A 23,918-nucleotide genomic window follows, 5' to 3' on the forward strand; every position below is an offset into this window, starting at 1 on the left:
AGAAATGGAAGCTGAATAGCCCTAGATCCCTGCTAAAGTATGTAAGAAGATACACGTAATTGAATTTGGGATTAAGCTACATATCCTAATAATGTCCCATTTCCTTCATAAAATAACCAGTTCTTATGGAAGAAAAATCTGAACATGCTACAGATACTTTTATGTAGGACTTAGAGCTGACAAACACGTATTTATATGGAATGAACATGTCCATTGCCTGGGATTTTAGTGCAGTTACACAATTTACATCTAATTAGAAGTAGGCAAATATTAGGAATATTAAGAATTTCCACAGTAATTAAGCATATATATTACAGTTCTGAGCAAGCTGCCCTAGAAAACACAACTGCCTCAACTTAGAGAAAATAGGGGTATTTGGACTGTGCCTTAAAACATGAATTTTGTCAAAGAAGTTTCCTGAGAACAGGACTCTCCATTTAATTCTCTAGCCTGTCAAAGCTGATATATGAGTACTATTAACATATTTCCTTACCTTGGCATGCAGAAGACACCAAGGGAGCAAAGAGTGTTCTACAATTGTCAGACAAAAAGCATACAGCAACACAAAAACAATTACAAAGGCAGTACAGAAGTGGAATGGAAACATGATGGACTCAGTACAGTTTAAATTACAAATTAACAAGTTGCTGCATTCTAGCCTTTAGCTTAAGCTCCCAGATGACAGCTACAGACAACACCAAGAATCTCATCTTTGATTAGGTCAGCAAAGACAGTAACTTTATTAGCAACCAATATGGAACTGAATTTGTAGCTGAAGAATGAGCTCTCTGTTAGACAGTGATATATACTTAACTCTTGCTAGTCAAGGCCAGCAAGACAGACTTTAATGTTAATCAAACACCTGATTGCAACTTGTCTCTTCAGAAGCCAAGGTCATGATCACTTGTGATGAGACTCCAAGTGCCCATGGCCAATTCTGAACAAGTGAATTTGGCTCCCTCAATTCTTAATAGTCTACTTAAGGGCATCTAAGAAAGGTTCAGAGTTCCTAAACATTCTGCATGGCTCCCTCAAGTCTCCAAATTCAAATTCAGCTTTACCTCTGGCCATTGTACAGTAACATTCAGTGGTTACGCAAAAAAAACACATCCCCAAACCCAAGGCATTTCCCCCCAGAAATAAACTACATCAATAAAACAGACAATCATTTAGCACTGCCACCAGGCCTTAGCAATTTTTACAATTCCATATTACCATTTACATATATACGATGTATGATTATGATTATGCTTCCCAGTATAAATTTTTGCAAGAAACTACATTTAGGCTTCAAATATGTGCAACTGTTTTATGCTCTAATGATTCTCTTTAGAAGATGTAAAACCAAAAAATATTTAAGCTCACCTACTGATAGAAGACGCCACATAACAGCGGGGGTAGCAAAGCAAGCAAACACATCATCAGTGCAGGCAAAGTGAGTGAGGTGGGGAAGGATCACGGACTGCCCACGGCACTGGCCCCACATGTACACCTGGCCACTCTGCGTCTTGGCAGCTGATGTGTGAGCAGAGTGGCAGGCTGCAATCTCTATAACTCTGAATTTACAAGCAAAGAAAGAAAAAAAGCAAGTCACTCTCATAAGAACCAAATGCAGTGAAGCAGCTCACTACCTCCTGTCTATATCTGGTGCAGAAGATATTTCTAAGCATGCATGCGCTTCCAATTGCAAAAATGTTTTCTGATCATACATAGCAAAATTAAAAGGGTTATCAACGTTTCTTCAAATAGCGTGAAAGCTTCTCATTGAAAAAGCATCTTGGGAGTGAGGAGACACTGTTGCAGCAGAGCAGTATACCTGCTGCAGCACATGCTCTACTGACCCCCTTGACTCCCTCAAAGAAAGTTATGGTGAGTTTCAAGTCTCTGAATGTCCTCGGTGATGCCGAGCAGGTGAGGCAAGTGCTGTACAGAACAGGTACTTGGAGAAGATAAAGAAGGGAATGAGGAAATGAAGAGGTGTTTCAAAAAAAAAAAAAAAAAAAAAAGAACTTGCATTTTGGTTTATAATTGAATGTTAATGAAAAACTTTTTCCTGATTGCTTTTTGGTAAGTTACAAAGCAACAATTCAAACATACTTCTTTTACTTAAAATACTGAACTGTCATTACTCATACAATTATTATTACTTACATTTAATGGACTTTCATTTTGAAAATTAAAAATTAGAACCAAACAGCACTAAGAGCTGTTTCTATGTGTATTTTTGCTATGTTAGGCTATCTCACTAATCCTAGGATTTCAAAACTCCCACTGCGTACAACATTACACAATCCACTGTTTTTGCAGTCTGAACTGCCACTTGTTTACTTGTTTTCCCAGCTGCCTGGGGAAAATAGCTAGGAAACAACTTGTTTAAAGCCATATGTACAAATCTTGCAGGCTTTAGTGAAGTAATACTGACACCAGAAATTCATATTCTGGGCAACAAAAGGGAAAGGAAGCATACAACATTAAAACTGGTATGAAAATGTGGTTACATTTAATCTGCAGCCAAAGTGTCTAGAAAAAAATCAGTTACATTTTAAGCAAAAGCACACACATAAAGACATAGCAACATTCAAAAAAGGGCCATTTCTCATCACCAGAGAGGAGTTGCCTCTTCCTTACAATAATGTACACAGACACAAGTTTAAGAGGGACATCTCACTTTTTTTATTTTTCACAACAGGAAGCCAAAATCAAGACCTCAGTAGTAAGAAATAGGTTCAAATTTCTGGCCACATATATACATGGCATATACATTAGCAACAGAAATAACTGTCCCATTACCCATCAAGGACGCAGGAAAATATTTAACTTGTAAAAATCCAAGCTTAATTTTCAGGCAACAATACTGAGAAAGGACTCCTCCCTTTCTCTCTCTCTCCAAGGTTATGAGCCAGATTTAATAGCAGAAATAACAAGAATTGCAGATGTCCACTCTTCATTTTTTCTGTGTGTACTTCTTGTCAAAAGTAGCATATTAAAAGACAACATATATTCAGAGACAATAAAGCTTTTACTGTTGACTTCAAACAATGAAACCACACCACTGAAGAGAAACTGCAATTAAGGCCTATAAAGTACAGTGTGAGCCGAAGCAGAAAATAGCACATTCAGGCTCAGAACATTCAGTTTCTCTTTCACAAGGATCGTTATGGGGCGGATTCAAGCACTTTCAGTGAAAATCCCATTCACATTTAGCAGAAGAACCATTGCAAAAAATTATAGGCTATTTCTTAAAAAAAAAAGATTTAAAATGCCATAATTTTCTGTAGCTCTTCTGAGAGTATGCCAACTAGTGTCTGACTGCAAGACTGTAAGTATTACCTGTCCTTATCCACAATAACTGTTGTAGGGTAAGACTGGTTACTTTTATTTCCAGTACCTAACTGGCCATATGAATTGGCTCCCCAGGCATAAATCTGACCTTCATCTGTTAGCACTAATGTATGTGCATAGCCACAGGCAACCTATAAAGAATAATAAAAAGAAAAATCTCATTTTTATGTAACAGTAAGTTAATATAGATAGATACATGTTCTGCTATACATTACTGTTATTGATTCTATACCAGTGTAGAAAGTACAAAAATTACAAATACAGATACATTTATTAAAAAGATGAGGTGACACCGAGGGAAAAAAAATGTATCAGTGACAAACCCTGCCAGATCATCTCAAGAGTACAGAAAAAGAATAGCTAGAAATTGAGAAAAAAAAGGAAAGTTATATGACAAATTTGAACAGTATGCAGAAAAAATGAAAAAAAAGGCAGATCATCTGTCCCGCACTGACCTTGCTCTATGGGCAACTGCTCCAACATGAATAGCTTACCGCTGTGAAAACAGGCGAGGTCTCCCAGGCTGCTCCTCTCCTCCCTGACTGCCAGCCACACAGAACTGTCCTCTCCCTGTGTCAGCTCTAGTGCTTAAATACCCACTTTACAATCTATATATGCAGCACATGCTGCACATAGAGATACACAGTGGCAAAATTAACAGCAAGGGTCTTGCTCTGCATGAGTTAATGTAACCTGTTATAGCTAGACGGCTATCAATAACCCACTGATGTTGTTCAAAACTAGCTCACATATCTTCATATAACCTGCAAAGCAGATATACCGTAAGTACATGTAGTCCACTGATATCCATGAAGCATGTGATGTGCTTTAAATTAAATAAATCCTTTAAATCAAATTAAAGCATGTGATGTGCTTTAAAATAAATAAATTAAATAACTGATCGGAGGTTTATAACTTGGTATTAATAGATATCAAGCAAATGAAGTAGTAACTAAATCAATAGTAAATAAGTCAAACTTACTGGAGCACTCACACTCTCTAAACAGGAGAATAAATACAGGGGAAAATAATACTCACTTTATGTTATTCTCCAAAAGCAATTGTTACTAGCAAAGCTACTGTCTACATCCCAGAAACTGAATGTAAAACTCTGTAATTAAATTACTTTATTTTAAAATATTTATAAAATCCGTAACTTCCCTGAGTAAATGTTATTACATAGGATACAGAATTCAAACCACACTTGTAATTTTCACTAGATTACAAACCAATGTTTTCTAGCAGAATCTGTCATTTTCTTGACAGTATCCTCTATTTTGGATAAACCAATTTAAAACTTTCAGAGCTCTGCGGTTAGTTTAAATATTCCCTATCAGTCAAAATAAGTTTTCAGTTTGCCAGTTACACTGATGACAGCCCAGCTATTTAGTAAAGTGTAATAACGACCCAAGATCAACTAACCACGGAATCAAATCATCTGTTGTCCAAAAGCAGTTGGAGACAATTTGTTTAGACTTCAAACACCGGTTAGTCATCGTGGCTGGAGTGCAACTCTAAAAGGGATATTCAGTCTGGCAGAAAGACGAAATGCTGCACTACAGCATTTCCCAGAAAAGAAGACAGGGGTTAAAGAAGAAGGGGGTAGCCTAAGAAGACTTTCTTATTTACTAAAATAACAGGACTTTTTTTTAAAATTAAGTTTCACAGGAAAAAAACCACAAATATTTCTAATGCCCTACTTGTCTTTGAGTAAAATCCTGACCTCACTGAAGTCAATGGCAGAATTCCCACTGAATTCCACAGGCTCACAGTTTCTCCCCTACTGACAAAGGTCCATTTTAAGATACCCGTTTTTATTTTGGTAAATGGCACTTCAAATAAAGAGATAAAGGACTGTCTCTTATAAATGTAGAATACGCCTTAGCATATTTTCAGTTGTTGATACGGGGTTCGACAGGGAGCGCCGCACACGTACCCGCTGCACACGGATGCCTTGCAGCGCCGCTATTCGGCACGGCGTTGGCTGGTTGCCGCTGCTGCCCAGTCCCAGTTGGCCGTTACCGTTGTAACCCCAGACATAGACCTTAAAAACAGAGATGGGGATTTTAACTCTTTGCTACTACCTACTTCTTTCAAAAGCAGTATGACTACTTCAGAGTTACAATAATTTTCTGCAATATTCCCTGTCCCCACACCTTAAGATCTGTACTTTATATGTAGTTACACACACCTGTATAAACATACATATATACATAAATATATCTATACACACATGTATATGGTTTTCTGTGCCAGAAATTTTGGATGATGCTTCTGTTTAAAATACCAACTGCATGCTCATCTAAAATTCTAAATCTCCATATTCATGTTGTTCTTTAAGAGTTAGATTATGTAAGACTACAATATTTTAATATGAAGAGTAGAAAAATAAGTGATTCATATGGCTGTTTCCTGGCACAGAGCAACTTCAGCAAGAATACTTTCCTTTCTTAAAGAGCTAATTTCTCATTCAAAAATCCTCTAACGGAAAAGAAAACACACTAAAACGAGTATAAACTGAAAGCTATGACAAATGGTTTGAGTAGGCTGTTAACAGCTTTTTGCTGAATATAAGAAAAAGAGAAAACACTGAGCTCTGATAATTTCATTGACATATGTTCTACTGCAAACAATAAATAGCTACTTAGGTCTAAACTGAAATGCTTGGAGCAATGGAGCTAGAGAGAATGTAGGCTGCCCAGAATCTTCAGCTCATATGAACTAAAACAAGAATACTACAACCCCTTTGTATCTTTGCAATGAGGATGAAAAAGTATGAGAGGGATTCAAGAAGTACTGCAATAGAACAAATATATGCAATGTGCTTTATTTTCTCCATTTTCTCTCAAGATAAAGTGTGCATATATGAGCACTGAAAATTAAAATACCATTCACTGATTATTCTCACATTCTTGATACTTAAGACTCTAGTATAGACAGTAATTTTTTTTTCTATGAATGCTAAAGAGCAGTGGGATAATGCATTAATTGGCACTTTCATTTTTGCTAGACTATAACACCAGCTCTAAAAATCAGTAAATAGGTGATACAAACCTGCTATTTTTATATAGAGAAAATGAAGCTAGCATGAAGTGCTAAGTATACATATATAGATTCAATATAATTTAATCCCAAAGTTTGTAAGTCTCCTGACCTTCACAATACTATTTTTACTTCAGAACTGTATTTTCAAGTAAATTTTAAATGTGATATCTGAATTCCTTCAATTCAAAGACAACTCCAATAGTTGATACAAAGTAATAGCTGCTAAATTTTATGAATAATCTCAAAAACCAAAAAGCCATAAACCAAATGTTACTGAACAATTTTCCCTGTTTCGCTCTATCTGCTTTCTAAAGAAGAAACCATAATCAGCACGGATAGGAAGATGTGCTTAAGTATGTCAGAATTTGCAGGACAATTTATGACAAATATTTTTATAAGCAGTATAAACAGGTAGATTTGAGGGACTCTGGAAAGGCATACTTTTCTGAGTAGCAGCTCATTACTGGCAAGTTTGAGATTATCTACCTCCTGTGATATTACATAAAACAAAATTCAGTCAGATAATTCACTTAAAGTTTTTTACCTCTCCATTTTCCACCACAGCCATAGAGCACATCTGTCCACAAGCTATATTCACTACTATTTTATTCTGTAGGCAGCTGGTAACTCTTCGAGGAATTGGTTGATTAGCTGTGGAACCAGATCCAACTTGGCCTGAGTTATTGTAACCCCAGGTATACACCTGTTGTAAGAGAATTGTCGTAGAAGAACACTATATAACATACAGTTCGAAGTACACATTCAAGAGAGAAAAAAGTTACACGCATAAAAAATGACATTTTTCATTCAAATGGATGTATTCTTTTAAAGACCTAGGCAGATACATAGGTTTACAATTTAATTGTTTCCATCAAAAACATGCCACTCATAATATTTATGTATTCCATTCTTTTATGTTCCTCCAATCAAAGGTAAGAGCAACATGACAGTTGCATTAATGCTGGATGAATTCATTGCTAGTTTTCCAGGACCCAAAGTAAAAGGCCTAACTGGACACAAATGGCACCTCAAAGTAAATAACAGAAAACTCCTTGGATGAATGTGATCTATATTAATGCCAGCTTTAACACCATTAAGCATTTACAGTATAGCATAGGAAGGAACTGACTGCCCTCTACAAAGAAACGACAACTTCTTATTACAAGCAGATGTAGCACATAAATCAATCTTCTGCATGCAGTTCAAAGCATCTAGACCCTTCAGGTTTTCCATTTTTATCAAACATTTGTGTTGCATCTGCTCTTTGAAGATAGCAAGTAGCAAGGTCTAATGCTCTAGGTGCAGAATGTTTTCTTTTTTCTCACATGCATGAATATCATTAAGAGAAAAGAGAGATTTATTCCAGCTATTCTCACCTCTCCATCAGATGTTAACACCATAGAATGATGAGAGCCACAGGCAACTTCAATGACTTTTTTGTTCACCAAGTTAGTAGAGACTTGACAGGGAAGGAAACCATGATTTGTTGTACCATTGCCCAACTGACTATAGGCATTATGACCCCATGTATACACTTCTCCTTCTATAATGAAAATGCAAAAGGCTAGTTTAAAATCTCTATTTTTCCAATGAGTACACAACATAAAATTACAAACTGAAAAGTAAAATTCCATAACAATTTACATATTTGAGTGTGTGTATATATATATACATGTGCCCATTGGGACTCTCAAGCCCATGAACATACCAATTCACATAGTGTTGACCACAAATCCAGAAGGATAGTATCACCATAATCTTAGTAAAAGAAATCATTTAGCTGAAACAAAGGAGACAGTGCGATACAGAAGGGAAAAGGATGACAGGACAGTCAGGAGTACCCATTTCAATTTCCTTGTTACTGACAATCAATCAGAATCTGTCCTGTTTCCCACCTTGGAAAATTCAAATAATAAGCTTTTATTCCTTTAAGACATACATGAAGATGCTTGTAAGAAAAACTCATTATTACTTATTAATAAACATACCATTATTTATTTATTATTGAAACGTACTATTCATGTCCTGTATTTTGAGAAACGTGCTAGTAAAATTAAGAATGCAAGAAATGTCTCACTGTGTTAAGATTGATGGTTCACCTAGTGCAAAATTCTGTCCTCCAGCTGGCAACAGAAAAAAGCTACTGTTTAAGGGGAACATGAGCCTGGTCACTTTTTGCAGTTCCCAAGCATTTACAGTCACTAAAGGACAGATATTACCAGGTACCTCTGGTTCTCTTTAATGTACATATATTGGCCCATTTTCCATGAGGCTAACACCTTTACATATTCATTTTCTTTCATCTGTTTTAAATCAAGTATCCCCTAGTTAGAGCAGTGCAGGACTTGAAGAACAGCTTTCCTACATTCATCTTGTCTGTCATCATCATAATCTTCTAAACCTAAATTACACTGTTACTGCAGGAGAGCTAGGTTTGGCATACAACTCCATCAGATTTCTAAAGAGATCACCAAACTCCTTGTCCCTAAAAAGGTTTCCCTCAGAACTACAAAGGCAAAATGTGCTACACTAAACCAGTATTTCTCTACAGTAACACGTTAAATCTGATGACTTTACTCTGTCAAAAGTAAACAACCTTTGTTTCACCAATATGAGAATAAAAATTCCAGCGAACAGGCGAAACAGCCACATAGAAACATACAACCTAAACTGGAAATTATAGTAACTAACACAAGAATTGTGCAATACATAAGGGCTGTCTGAAAGGTAGGTTAGAAGAGGCTGTGCTGAATGGAAGATATTCATGTGAATGGAGTTAAGACTAAAAATCATCAAGGATCAGTTCTGGACCTGTTCTTTTGCAATACTTCTGTTCTTCATCTGTGTAAGGAGTACGAGCGTGCCAGTAGGATCTGCCAGAGACATGCTCAGAAAAATAGAGATACATACATAAAAAGCACCCAGAATGGTTTACCCTGAAGACTGAAGAAAATGGTGGAATGTAATTGAATATAAACAACAGTCACACATTTACAACACAATTCCCCTCACCTACCTTTAGTCATCTAATCTAGACTACTCAGAAAGATTTATCCTCAATAATGGAGAGAGAGCACGAAATTTTAACATCATCAGTCAGGCTCTAACAGGACCTCACTGGAAACACAATATTAGTCATTTGTCTTCGATAATAATGTCCTTGATTGCGAACAGAAGGGCCACTCGCCTGATGAGGATAATAGTGTGTCAATGAGACGACAGAAAACAGAAGTCTGAGAGGCAATATAACTGGTCTTTAAAGCACATCCAAAACTAGGTACAGGAGGGAAAAGATGTGTTTTAGCTAAAGGGCATTGCTGGTACAAGAATATACGGGCATAATGTAGCCACTAATGCATTTCAAAAGCAATCAGAGGTTCCAAACTTAACTGCAAAGTTTAAAAAAAGCCTTCAAAAATAGCAACAAGATTAAAGCAGAGCTTGAAAAACTTTCGAAAAGAACTAGCTATGAGCAGAGCTAGCTGATATGTCACAGTCACCAATGAAAATATGTTGGACTTGATAGTCCAGAACATCCATCCCAATTCCTCTCTTACATTACCAGCAAAGACCTTTCACATCTGCCAGACTAATTAAAGTGGATGTATCTGAAAAGCAATATTCAGATCATACTTTACCTTCTGTAGCAAGAACAACATGAGGGCCACTTCCATAACTCAGACAGGCTATCTTTTTGCCACATAGAGAATCTAACCTCCTTGGTTCAATAGTGCTCTGCATGTCACCTGTTCCCAAACACCCACTGCAGTTCATGCCAAGCACAAAAACCTGTTATAAAAGAATCACAAAATCATAATTTAGGTTGGAATGGAGGACCTCCAAAGGTCAACTAGTCCAACCCCCAGCTCAACAAAGATCTAAATGCATCAGCTGACTCAAGGCCATGTCCCGTTGAGTCTTGAACAGCTCCAAGGAAAAGATCTCACAACCCCTCCAGGATTTAAACATTCTCATCGTGATTTTTTTCTCCTAATACTGAATCAGAATTTTCCATCTTCCGGCTTATGTCCATTGCCTCTCAGCCTGTCACTATGCTCCTCCAAGAAATGTCTAACTCCATCTCTCTTTATGCTCTGATTGTGGTAGGAAGCCATTAATTTGAATTGAAAATGCTTTAGTAGCAATCAAAATGATCAGGCATTTCTGCATGCAACTTTTCCTAGGTATACTATCATAGTACTTGCTTTCAGAACAACTTGATATATAAATAACTAAATATGACTACATTGTCGTGGACAATTACCTCATCATTTTCAGTTGCATACAATACTTCATTACCAGCACTGCCAAATACACAGGCTTGACGAATTAACTTGAGCTCTTCTTGGGAACAGAGAGAAAAAATTGGCCATTTCCCAACATCCAGCATCTTCAGGGCTGACAATAAAGTTGCCTCCAATACCTGATGTTATAAAAAGTGATATAAAATATCTAGACAGAGAGAAATGCATACCTTTGCATACCTAAAAGTAAAAAATTTAGAGAAACACTGTCTCCTTTTTAAACCACAAACCACTATTTTAATTCTAGAACAATACTCTGAGGGAGGTTTGTTCTAGAATTAAAATAAACAAATAAAATACATCATGATCCAGAAAGAAAGGATCTATATGCAAGGAAAAAAGTACTATATAAAAATTTAAATGGTGAGGTTGTATTTTCACTACATGCATACAACATAACTGCTAGCTTATAGAATTCAGTGTACAGGATTCTAATAGAAAGTGTGAAGTATACATTCAAAACTTGAAAATAATTTGTGTGTTTTCCTCTGGTACTAAAAGAAGTTAAAAGAAGAAATAGTACTGTTAAAAGAAGAAACCATTAAAAAATCTGCCCAAGAATATACTTATCTTTGAAAAATATACACATTTGTTTTCATGCATTGAAAATGGAAACTTGAGAAAACTTGAGAAAGTTTTTTCTTTCTCCTTTACTTCTGAAATTTACTTCTGTTTCAATAATTGTTGAATCTTTGGGAACGTCCTAAGAATATCTGCATTTATGTAAGTAGACATACAATAAAAGAAAAAAGATGATTGAACATTTTCCAGCTTATCCAAGGACAAATGACAAGTTTATTTAAAGGAAAAGAAAAAAGATCTCTCCAGACATTACAACTAGTCAAGCTAATGTCTGAATCTCATGCAATGTTTCTGCTACTTTAGTATAGCATAAATCAGAAAAATGTTGCAGTATCAAAATTTTATAGCAAAGTTTGCATGGAGCATGCATCAAATGTTCTTGACTAAAATTAATACAGGATCTGGATGTGAAAAAAAAGTAGCGTTACTTGTCAGATCAGAAGGTAAATAAAAATAGATTTTGCCTATTACAAGCACTATGTAGTTCACCACATAACATTGAGAATTGCAACATTAGTTTATTTCTAGCAAGTAGTTGATTTACAAAATGATCCGTTACAGAACATTATTTTTTTTACCTCTGACTGAAACAAAGATGTGAATAAATTCTAGTCTGGAGTCTGAAGCACATTATGTCAGTCATAAGGATACTGCTTTTTTGATTAAAAAGCTTAGTATGAAAAAAATGTACACATAAACATAGATAATCTTTAAAACTAAAGAAACAATCCCTAAATTAATCCTGAACTAAAATCTTTAAACAAATTGCAGTTAATCACACATTTTTTTATAATATAATTCTGAGGAAGGAAAAGGAGGGTTGGTCATCTTCCCTAAAGAAAAGCTGTGGTTTTGATCATACCAGTTCTTTCCCCATCTCCTCACACCAAATAACTAACCAATTTCAGCCATCTTGCAAGTAAAAGGGAAGTAAGATTCTGCTGACACAATCTATTTGGCAATAGGCAGCTGGACAACCAGACATATATGTTATGAAATAAATCAGCAAGAAAGGTCCAAGCCAGTCCTAGCAAATGCTGTCCTCCATGACACGTAACAGGGTTATAAGAGACGAAGGACATGAATCTATATGGAAACAGGCCTCATTTATCTGTTGTTCACAGAACAATTTGTTTTATGTCAAGAGGTTAGCATTAATTCTATAGAGGATTTCAGGCACTTTAAAAATATGATAATGGATAGTGAAAGCATCACAGACTAGTCTTCCAATTGCATCAACAAAACTGCATCCTACTTTTGCTCAAGACTGATGAAGCCTGAGGTTCAAAAGGACAGTCATGGTGTCCTTGAATTGTACAGATTTCCTTACTGGAATAACATACCAGTTTCTTTAAAATGTGGGCTCTAAATTCCAAATGCACAGTGTGTCAGAACCTATTAATTCATCTTAAATAGGAAAGGTTTTTTTCTGTAACCTCCTTCTACAGAGCACTCATATTCTACCCTCATAATTAACAGGTCAAAAAAACCCCAAACTGTAGCATTTCTTAACACTAAAATAATACACTGAAGGAAAAAAAACAAAGTACTGTTATAAAAAGCACCCAAGGAAACACTTGTGATCCTGATTTTTTTTAACAAAAGAAATAACAACAAATGTTATCAGATACAAAATATCCATAATCTAAATCCTGTCTCTGGAATTATTATTTACATTCAACTCAGTAAGAGATATTTTCTCACCTTTCAAGATTTTGTCCCCTCCCACATTTCTCCATTATATTTTGTCCCCAAAATATGAAAAACAGCTTGAACTATTAGCCTGTCAACATTTATGTCTCGTAAGTGATCAGTTCCCTCATTATATTGCACAGTCATGAAAGAAAGAGCTAAACCAGAATTTGAGATTTCATATGGTCCAGCTACCTGTCCCAAAGGTATATCAGTTACGCCTCAAGAATTCCTAGAAATTCTACACTTCATTTGACCTCAGCAATCAGTTTGAAAGCTGGTTATTCAGTTTTATTTGTCATACAGATCACTTTAAAAGGCATCATCATTAAGCTCAAAATCTGAATGATGTTTCATTAAGTTTTACATGCAGAGTGTTCAAAGGAAATAAAAGATTAAAATGGGAGGAAGTTTTTGCCTCAAATTATGCTACAAAAGTTAATTCTAACAAGTTTATGTTGTTGAAACATTAGGCTGGAACACGTAACTTAATACTAAATTAAACCAGCCTTGTAAGCCAGCCAAAGGATCAATTCAACCTCATTAAAAAGAATATATCGTTCTTCTAATATTTTGTGGATCACATAAACAGCATTTCTTTTGCTAGTATCATTTTTCTACCTTTACCTTTGGTTTTCTATTTATCTTGAAAGCTACTAGCATGTACTAAACTACTGCTTAATAGAAGCCAACTTCTTCCCTTTGAGTAGAGCAATACTGAGTTCTCAATAGAAATTCACACTCTGACCTTGACACTGACTTCTTGGGAAGGAGGAGGTTCATCCTCCATATGGATTTGTGCTTGTGTCCCCCTGCAGAGAGAGAACTGTGGTTAAAATCACCGTATCATATTGCTGCAACAATACTTAATGGAACTAATACACACCTAATATTAAGCCAGAACTACTTGCTTCTCGGGGGTGAGAAAACAAGAAACACAAAGCTCAGTCAATTTTAGTTTTACATTCAACTATACAGTGATCAGTTAGACAGACTCTGCTCTTCTGTGTTCCTATTTAAAATAATAATTCTTGGCCAAAACAATTTAGTTAAAACAAGTAGTAAAATTAATCAGACTGTGATTTTAACGGGAGAAGTTTTTACTAAACACTATATTCCAATGTCTTTTTATTGCAGTAAAAATGAATTTAAACCTTGCTGACCTAATTTTTCAGGACATTTCTTTCTGCAAAGTAAAAGCACACTGGTCAGAGCTTTCCATTTCTGGCTTAAGCCTTCAAAGGCTCTTATTCCAGTTCCATTCTGAAAACCAATGTTAGAAAAATATTTCTGTCTTTTCAGGTTTACTGAGAATTCTTAAAATATCCACTTTGCTTCAGAAAATACTGCCAATCCAGTAAATTACTTGTATTATTTCTATGACATTCATTATCTATAGAAACAGATTTTCAGATCAGATGTTTCTTCACAAATATGCACAACTCTCCCATCCTTGCATTGTTTTCTAAGACAAAGCCATGCAACTCCATTTTCAGTAAAACTGCAAAAAGTCCAAGCATCTCTGGAGCTGTGCAAGCTTAACTTTTACTCAACGAGTGGGAAAGCTGTACACATAATTTTCTTTGAGGCACGCTGGTTCAGGCAATGCTAAAAATCTGTTTACTTTTCACTTAAAATTAAATGTCTGTGTCCTGGGTTTGACTACAGGCAGAATAACATCCAACAAACAAGATACCGTTTTACTTAGTTCCTTTTCAGAGGAATACAACACTAAAAGAAGTATGAAATCTAGCTTTTTTAAAACTACCTAACTTACTACTAAACATGCCTCTTAAGTAAGACTTCATGCCATAAGATCTAGGCCAAGGACACAGAATACATAAAATTCATATGATTTAAATATTATAAATGTTAATGTTTTAACAAATATAATTTAATTTCCTGAATAAACAAAAACATTTTTTATTTATCTAAAACCAAACAATTGCTGCAGCTCAACTATACTGAATATGCACACTGTTAAGCTTATGCTTCAACATACACACAGTGTATTTTATACATGTAGTTTGAGATGTTAAATGACAAATACAGCTCATGTGTGAAAGTCCAGCTACTCTCTTGTCCATGTTGACTTTGAGCTTAAGGCTCAAACACAAAACCATACTGAAACAACTTGAAGCTAAGTTATATTCCCTTTCAACTAGGAAAGACTAAAGGGCTGATTCAGCTGCCCACACGTTAGCACCTACTGCTGTCTGAGATGATCCTAGGGAGCCCTGGCACCAAACCGTGCTGGCAGATATAACACAGGACCTATAGGGTATCCATGCCATGCTAGAGCAGCAGCTAAGAACTAAATGGCACTAGACATGCATGTGGAACTGAACAGAGCCCTCAGTAAGTACATACAGCCATTCATGCTTTACAACTTCATGGATACCGGGTAGTTTGTTAAGCTCTCGCTGTTGAGTGATTTGTTATCTTTTCTTCCACATACTTGTCAAACAACAAGAATGCAACCAGTTTATTTTGTGTACATTATCTCCCTTTAAACTAGAAACAACTAGCCTAATTAAGGCCTTTGGCATGACCACAAAATAAGCAGGACCACATCACTGAACTGCAGCTCTGAAACATTTAATTCCAAGTACATGTGTAGTCCTACTGTGAAATTGATTATCAAGGTTATCCAATATTTTAGAGCATCAATTTCTGGCACTCCCTAGCAATGATGATATATGTCACCCACTTCTTGGCCATCCTTAGCCTACATTCCGCCCACAGGGCTGACATGTCCTGCAAGAGAATAACTAGTAACTATGAATTTTCTGATTTAAATAAATGTAGAATTCTGTTTTTCCTTCCTCGAGCCATTTGATACCTAACTGATACCCATGATTCTTCAAGTTCTAATATTTCAATTCTATTGCTTCTGTTTAGGCAAAAGAATAGTTTGACTTTAAAAAGTTGACAATTTATTTGTTAATATAAAGAAAGATATGTTAGGATCTAACCATTTCAGCTACCTAACAAAAGGTTCTCCAGCCCACTACTTTTCAGAATCCCACAAACATGCTGACAGTTTTGCTCTAACTTTTCAAGAACTAAGATCACTAACATGTCCTCACAACTCAAATTATAAAATGTTTTATCTCATATACAACTAAGTGAAAATTACCCTGCAACTCAATTCTTCAAGCTGTTCTGCAAACATAGACTCCTGATTTCTGAGCAGCTCTATAGGAGTACGTGGGATGGCTCAAATTACACCAGCTTATTCTTTTATTCAATTTCCGTATTCTAATAAAAGTACATATTGATTGCCACATGTCTGCATCTGAAAAAGTGTTCTTTCTAAAAACCTGTAATTGATTTAAGAGTTCATATTCACCCTGGGATCCTGAAAATAAACAGAGACCAAAAAAATATTATTAAGCCTGTCTAAGAATCATTCTTATCTAGATACATTTAAAATACTGGTGATGATTCATATTTGCCTACTCGTAGGAATGTTCCTTACAGAAAAATAACCATTGTATATACAGAGTGAAGAAATTTTTTCATTGGTATTTTCATCAAAAATGTCATCAAAAATTAAAAGATAAAAACCTGTATATCTAAGTACTTCAGGTACAGAAGAAAAACATACCCTAGCTATTTCAGACAAGTTACTGGGGTTGTTCATCTACTAAATTGTATAATATGCATATAATTGCCAGGAAGCCTTACTTTAAAACAGCTAACCATTATGTTAAAAAAAAACAAACAAAAAAACCCCTTAATTTAGAAAGTAAAAAGATAAGCAAGAAATATTTCTCACGTATTAAAACTATATACATTTTCCAGAAAAAATTCTGAAGTGCAGACCTAAAGGAGAAAACTTCATTGTTGTGAATGTCCATTTCTTGAGGAAGTGCACAGCATTCTAATACAAAAATATTTATATTAAACTTTCACAAATCTCTTATCTGGAATCCAAGTACAATTAAGAAGCTAGACAGCATACTCTGGCAGTCTGAGTTTAGGTCTTGGAATTTGAAAGTTCTGACCCTAGTTTCAGTCCAACCATGACAGGTCTTTGGGTCAGGCACATATACTTCAGCAGTACGGATAAGATTATGTTAAGGAACACAAATACTAGTTTTCATAGCCAAGTTCTATTAGCAGTCTAAAACCATTTAATTCTAAATATTTAAAGAAGTTCACTGACTCATTCGAATGTAAACATTCTTGTAGATTCTCTCTCTAGGAACTTGGCAAGCAAACAAAAATTTTCAGAACTCCACTTAGTATTTCCTCCCACTTAATTTGAACATTTATAAATCTCATCTGCTGAATCAAAGGTCTGTCTGGAGCTTCTTCCCCAGGGCTTAGAAAAGATTAGGAGGAAAAAGTCACAGAAAAAAGGGACTTGCTGACACCTTCAGGGAAGGAACCCAACTTTCTCTGATATTCTTGATTTCTCAGCAGTTTCCTACCAGAGTAGTCATGAAATGATGCTAACTTCCTCAAGTGATCTTGCAGGAGACAACAGGCCAGTAATATTGTCAACAGTTATTCCTACTGAACAGGTCACATTCCCTTTCTAGGAAGACCATTTTCAAAATTATCTTCCTCCTCTACATACAGTGAAATGTCACTACTCCATCCAGCGCTGACAATAAATTGACAGAACTCAGCTTGTCATTCATTCTTTCATTGATGCAGAATTTTTCATTACCGAAAGAAACTGCAGACATTGGGAAACCATAAGTAGTTGTTTGAAAAACTGCTAACTCCAACTAAAGCATAGTTTTCTCTCCCTCTTTTCTGCTTCTTGACACCAGACTGTGACTTCTCAGCTCCTGAATGAAAGCTCCACTGGCTGCCTGCCTAGTTGCAAGAGTGGAACTGCTGCAATTTAGAGACTAGATCCAAGAAACTCTGAAAGACTGGTGTATTTACAGCCTGAAAGACTGACATTCTTGCCCTCTTACCTTGCAAGGTAGGTAGGTTCTACAGAAATTTGTAATTATAATGATCTGAGGTACGACAGCTTTATTGTCTCAATCTCCAGGCAAAACTTTAGCCAAAAACGTCTTGTCAGATGCCACTCCTCTTTTGGCATGACATCCAGTTTCACCCAATGGCTCCAGGGATGAACCTCCAGCATGACCCCACTGAAGTTTTCAGAGGTTCATCTACATGCAGTATGCTCTATTGGAGTTAGATGCTTGAAACCTATTTGCAAAGGCCTTTTTTTCAGTAATGCCATCAACCCCGAAAGGAAATTGGTTGCCAAGAATGAAAGCAGTGAAGGATAAGATGCAAACAACACACTAATGAAAACATGGGCACACAAAAAGCACGGAAGATAGTAGGAATACTGTTCTGTTACCCAACCTTAACACCATCCTTCACTGCAGGTTCAATACCGCTGTGATAAAGAGCAAATACATCAAGGAAAAAAATTTTGAAAGAAATGAGAAGAGAGAAAAGAAAACAGAAGGCACGATTGTTCAACTCTCCAATGGTTTAAAAGTAAGTGTTAGGGTCTGAAATTTCTGACCTACATGACAAAACCGCTTTGAAAAAGCATATGTAGATTCCTGAGACGCCTTCCCCTCACCTCCAAAAAAACCCACACCTTGAGGTTTTGGGCTAGCAAGACAATTTGACTAATTTGATTTTTATAAAATCATATAGGACTTTTAAAAGTCCTGTATGATGGTAAGACACGCTGCTCATATTAAGTTTCTTTATTTCTCCCATTCCTATTCCAATTATTTTTTTCCCCTTAGAACTGCTGTTTATCATCATCATTGATGAAGAATAGTGTATTGTTTACCAGCAAGCAGCAAGAGTGGAGTTGACTGAAAAAATGCATCATCACCCACCAGAGGGAAAATGTTTAAACAGAAGAAAAAAATAACTCAAATTCTTTTCTCATTCTACAAACCCTACAGTCATCTCAAAAAATAATTTCAAAGCTTTGGCTATCCATCCACTTGACTGGAAAAAAAAAAGATTTTAATAAAGTGACTAACAACTAATAAGAAAGACAAACTATTTAACAAATGAAAGCCAGAAATACAAAGACTAGAAAATAGTAATGAAGTTTATACTAAAATTATGCCTCTAATAGACTTACTGAAATGTCAAGGTCAGCAGCTAAAAAAAAACTGATAAGAAGGTGTCAATCGAAAAATATTTTCACTTTAAAATATTTACCCTTCTTTCTGTAAGTGCAAAAATACCTTTTGAAGGCAATAAAGTATTTCAGATCACAGAAACAATGCAAGAACTACCTTCAGTGCTGAACTACATTATAGGAGGATGCAGGAGTAATTTTCACATAGTTATTGGTTTACTTCTGTAGTTAAAGAAAAATAATATAATAAGCATTATCTCAAGACCTTGAAGTGAATTACAATAATCATACATTTTGTTAGACAGTCTCTTGGGAAGAGGATGTCATTCCTGTATCTAAATCTAACCTAATGTCACCTAATGTAACCTAAATTTAACCTGAGATGCTGAATAAAAACATTTTTTTGCATTTTTTAATGAGCCTGATCCAAGATTTTCAGGTAAGTAACTTGAAAAGATCTTTTTGTTTGCTTAGCCAAACTCTAAACCCACTTTAGTTCCTGTAATCCGTACATACAGACAAATGTAATAAAATACAACTGATACAATTGTTAGCTCTTGTCTATTTTAAATGCTACATAAAATTTAATTTACCGTATAATTTGGTAGAATTGAAACTTATTCTTCATTATGACCTTCTGATGTGAGAGTTCAAGGAACTAGCTTTAGGGAAACAAAAGTATTCCAAAGATTTGGTTTGAAAAGAACTTTATTAAAAATATTAACCATGTAATGAAGCCAAATAATTCAAAATAATGCAAATAAATATGTGAAAGAAACAGATACTATATTTTTATAAACTTAAGGAATCTTAGTACCGAAAATATTAAAGCTTTAAGAATTTAAGAAACAGTAACAGGTCTTCAAGTTGTTCAGGATAAACTGTGTACAAGCTTCAGATGTTAGGTGGCATTGCACTTGCACGTGGGAGCCCGACTGGACATCAGTTCGATGCCACAGGAACAGCATGTCTGGGAAGAACCCTTCTGTTACTATGTAATCGGAAATACTATGCTGCATTAACAGAAAAACAGCACACAAAGGCACACATTTTGTTATGCCCCTCTAAGTAAATCTGACCTAGCCTAAACTGTTAGCAGTCTGCAGTTACCTGATCCAGCCAAATGTTGAGCCATACATCAGGTATAGCTGTTGGTTCTTTGATTTCACAGACTGCTCTAGCTGTTAAAGAAATATTCACAGCTTCTACAGCTCTAACCTTTTATCACTTCCTTATATGTCCAAGGAAGGTCATTCTAGCCTCATCTACACTAAAAGCTTTAATTTATAAAATAAATCTTCTAAAACAGTCTAAGCCTTAATAAAAAACCTAAACATAAGCATTACTAAAACCACACCTGGCTCTCTTTTCTACATTCCTTGCTTACTTCAGTTTAGCACAGTCTTTCTGCACATTGGAGCCTTGGTCCATGGTAAGGGCTCCTGCCTACAGCTAAGAGGGCTATGTGTTGGGTCACCAAAAGAAGGGTTTTTTCAAGACGGATGTCTCGCACAGTTCCAGCATGAATCTGGCTGTAGCTACGCTTCCCTGTAACACTGGGCACTTGCCAGAGCACTTCCCATGAACCCAGCATGGGTGGGTGAGTGGGAGGATGGAACAATCTCTCTCTCACACAAAGACAGAATTTGCCTAGGTAACTACATCAAACACATAAATGCACATCAAACATATAAATGCATATATTTTAAAAAATCTATAAATATGCACACATATATAACAGTATTACACACCTGGAGCTGAGAATTATGATAGTTTAAAAACTTTTATAGTTATAGCTGTCCACATAAAAAGATACCGTATGTTATAGCAGAGAGATACAATAGTAAATAAAGTTAGCCCACTTCCTCTATGAGTAAATGACTGTGTAACTGTCCATCTCAGTATTTCTTTAACAGTCTTCTGATACTGGAACCGACCAAAGTTAAGAGGCAAGAGCATGGGATTAAACATAACACATAGAAGTTACCCAACTCCTAAAAAATAATTAAGAGATGAAATGTTATTCTTTGTGGTATAAACTTAAGCATCTAATAGCAAATCTACCCACTGCAGTAACCTCCTCCAAACTGCAACAGATCATATGAACCATGATGCCAAGGTTATTTTACCTCAACTTTATCACTCCATGGTCTTATTTCTATCCTTGTTTTTACTTACATGATTAAAGAAACTTTAAAAACCAACCACCTGTAACTAACTGGGAACTACTTTTGTCAGTTCTCACTTTAGAACTGCACTTTATCTCTTGTATTTTTCTTTGCTTATCCATCCTCTTTCTAGCCTTTATTCCTAAAACCCTTTTTAAGATAGGTGAAAGTTCTTTTCAATAGACCTTTTCTCATTCTTTGGATATAAATTCCAAACAGATTCTACCTTTGGCACAAAACAGGTTCATACCTTCCTTGTTTCTAGGGCCCTCAGGACTCCAGCACAACTAACATCACTAATTAATCCTCTTGATTTCTCAAAGCTTGCCCTTCTAAAATTGAGAATTTCAAGCCTGTATCTGTTTAGTCTTCTACTTTATTTATAATATCTAATTAAAAATGTGATCCGAGATCACAAGCTGACTAATAAACCAGCTTTTCTCAGAATTTTCCACGCTACTTACTGAGAGCAAGTCTAAAGCAATTCAATGTTTATTTGGTAAGCTTATAGCAGTTGTATGTAAGAACAACTGGATCGCTCTGTGTCCTTCCCAAATGATGCTGTTATCTGTATCTAAGAAAGAAAACCATCTGTGACATAATTCCTAGTAGTATCTCAGTAATATCCTTATCCAAATCCAACTCTTGTGGTCTACAGCAGACACCATCAAAAGCTCTTATAATTTCCTTTTCTCAAAGCAATAATATGCTTGACTCTTTTTTTAATCCACACAATTGCTTCCTGTTACTTTACAGTCCATTGTATCATTCACATCCCATGCCATTCTGTCACATTTATTTCTCACATCTGGACAATATTAGCTCCCCTACCCCACATTCAGCAGGATCATTATTTCTCCATGTTTCCCTTATCCCAGTCTGCTTTCACATCCTTCAACGTTAGTCCAGCCCAAATGGTTTCTGATGGTGCCCAAACACAACTGTCTACAGACCTTACTCAGGTCATAACCTGGAGTAAAACCTCTTTTCTATTTGTGCACTCTCTTTTTATTCACCCAAGATCAGAAATTTCATCTCTGCAAGGAATTGTGATGCACTCCTCCCATCTCTCACACATTGAGAACCCTTGGTTTCTCAAGTATTTTCCTTAAACATGTAACTGGCCATAATCTAAGCTCGTCTAACATCTAACCTACATTTTCACATGAACTGCCTAATTTTCTTTGCGATTCTTCTCCTTATTTCATATTTATGGCACTGTGCAAATACTGGTCCTACTTCATGCCTGTTGATGTACAGGGTGAGAGAAAGCAAGCCAACATTCTCAGCTGTATTAAACAAACGCCTTTCTTTTTACCCTTCACAACCTCGCCGCTCCAACACGGTACGAAGTTAACTCCTGACAAAAGCTGCGAAGCCCCTGTCATCAGCCATTTATAAACCAGGTGCCTGGGGAGCGCACCCCAGGGGAAGCCACGACACACCGGCCCAGCACCGGCGGAACAGGCGGCGGCCCCTTTCCCCACCCATGGCCACGAGTGGGGCGGCCACAGGGCTCCCCGTGGAGGAAAGCCCCCCTGCGCCCCCCCCGCACGGCTCCGCAGGCCCCGGCGCCCCCGCGGTGTCGGCCCCGCCCCGGCCCGGCCCCCCCGTTCCGCCCGCGGCCGGCGTGAGGCGGCGCGGGGCGGGGCGGGGCGGGAACGGCCGCCAGGCCCCGCGTAACGGTCTGAGCCGCCGGCCGAACCACAGCAGCGGGGAGGCGCGCAGGGCTCCGCTCTCCCCAGCGGGGAGGCGCGCAGGGCTCTGCCCGCCGAAGGGGGAGCGGCGGCGATCCCCCTCCTCCCTGGCTTACCTTCCCCGCTCGCGGCGGCGGCGACGGCTCCTCCTGCCTCCAGTGAGACAAGAGAAGATGCCGCCGCGCTCAGGCGCCTCCTCAGCCGCGCAGGGGGGGAGGGAGGGAGGGAGCGGGAGAGGAGGAGGGCAGGGGCTTGGCGCCTCCCAGGGATCCACCTACTGCAGCAGGAGCGTGGAGAGCGGCGGCCTCCGTCCTCCGAGCCCAGCGCGGCTGCGGCGGAGGCTGCCCGCGCCGCGCGGCCTGGCCCGGGCTGCAGAGCCGGCCGGTGCCGCAGCAGGGTGCTGCTTTCCGGCCGAGCTGAGGCGAAGAGAGGCCGAGGGAAGCCCTTCGGTGTCTTCTCTGCCACGGCCTGGCTTTCCTGATGATATGGCCGCCTTGGGAGGACTTAGATGCTCTGAGCGAGCGCAGCATAGAGGGAGATAACACCTCCTTCCACCAGGCTGCGAGCTGTTGTCTGGGCCTAAATACGTGTGAAGACAACACATAGTGAGAGACACGTGGTCAAAGACCACTGTTAAGGGGATGTCAGATACTGCTGTGCTGTTTCAAAGTGCAGTTTTTCCCAAGGGAAGTGAGAGGGTATTTTTCTATCTCTCACTAAAATTTATGTTTAAAACGAAGGGCTCCTAAAGAGGATAAACTTGAAAAGGTTTCCTAAAAGCAACAATCTGTCTGTTTGGCTTCCTTATGTCTCTTGAGTGTGATCGTACCCTGCTATCTTGCCACGGTACATGTTCAGAGACCTTTGCTTGGTATTCAATGATACTGTTAATGTTATTGCTATGGAAACCTTATTCAGAAGGAGAATGTTTGCTCTGGAGCTAAGGAACTAACTGTCTATCAAAAATTAAATTCCTTTATCACCTAGGGATGGTCTC

The 23,918-nt window shown here is 37.3% G+C and overlaps 1 protein-coding gene across 1 annotated transcript in view; it reads right to left on the reverse strand.

Moving 5' to 3' along the window:
• The window catches only part of LOC141963586 (RCC1 and BTB domain-containing protein 2), a 36,799-nt gene extending 13,665 nt beyond the window's left edge, over positions 1-23,134 (reverse strand). Inside the window, exons 1-9 of the mRNA XM_074913035.1 lie at positions 23,038-23,134; positions 13,714-13,777; positions 10,652-10,810; positions 10,026-10,176; positions 7,764-7,930; positions 6,932-7,090; positions 5,279-5,386; positions 3,331-3,473; positions 1,366-1,556 (exon numbers count right to left, since the gene is read on the reverse strand). Coding sequence (XP_074769136.1) covers positions 1,366-1,556; positions 3,331-3,473; positions 5,279-5,386; positions 6,932-7,090; positions 7,764-7,930; positions 10,026-10,176; positions 10,652-10,810; positions 13,714-13,755 — 1,120 coding nt within the window. The 5' untranslated portion in view covers positions 13,756-13,777; positions 23,038-23,134. The remainder of the gene's footprint in view (positions 1-1,365; positions 1,557-3,330; positions 3,474-5,278; positions 5,387-6,931; positions 7,091-7,763; positions 7,931-10,025; positions 10,177-10,651; positions 10,811-13,713; positions 13,778-23,037) is intronic.
• Between the last annotated feature and the right edge of the window lie 784 nt (positions 23,135-23,918).

Source organism: Athene noctua, chromosome 1 (genome assembly GCF_965140245.1).
Source record: "Athene noctua chromosome 1, bAthNoc1.hap1.1, whole genome shotgun sequence".
NCBI lineage: Eukaryota > Metazoa > Chordata > Aves > Strigiformes > Strigidae > Athene > Athene noctua.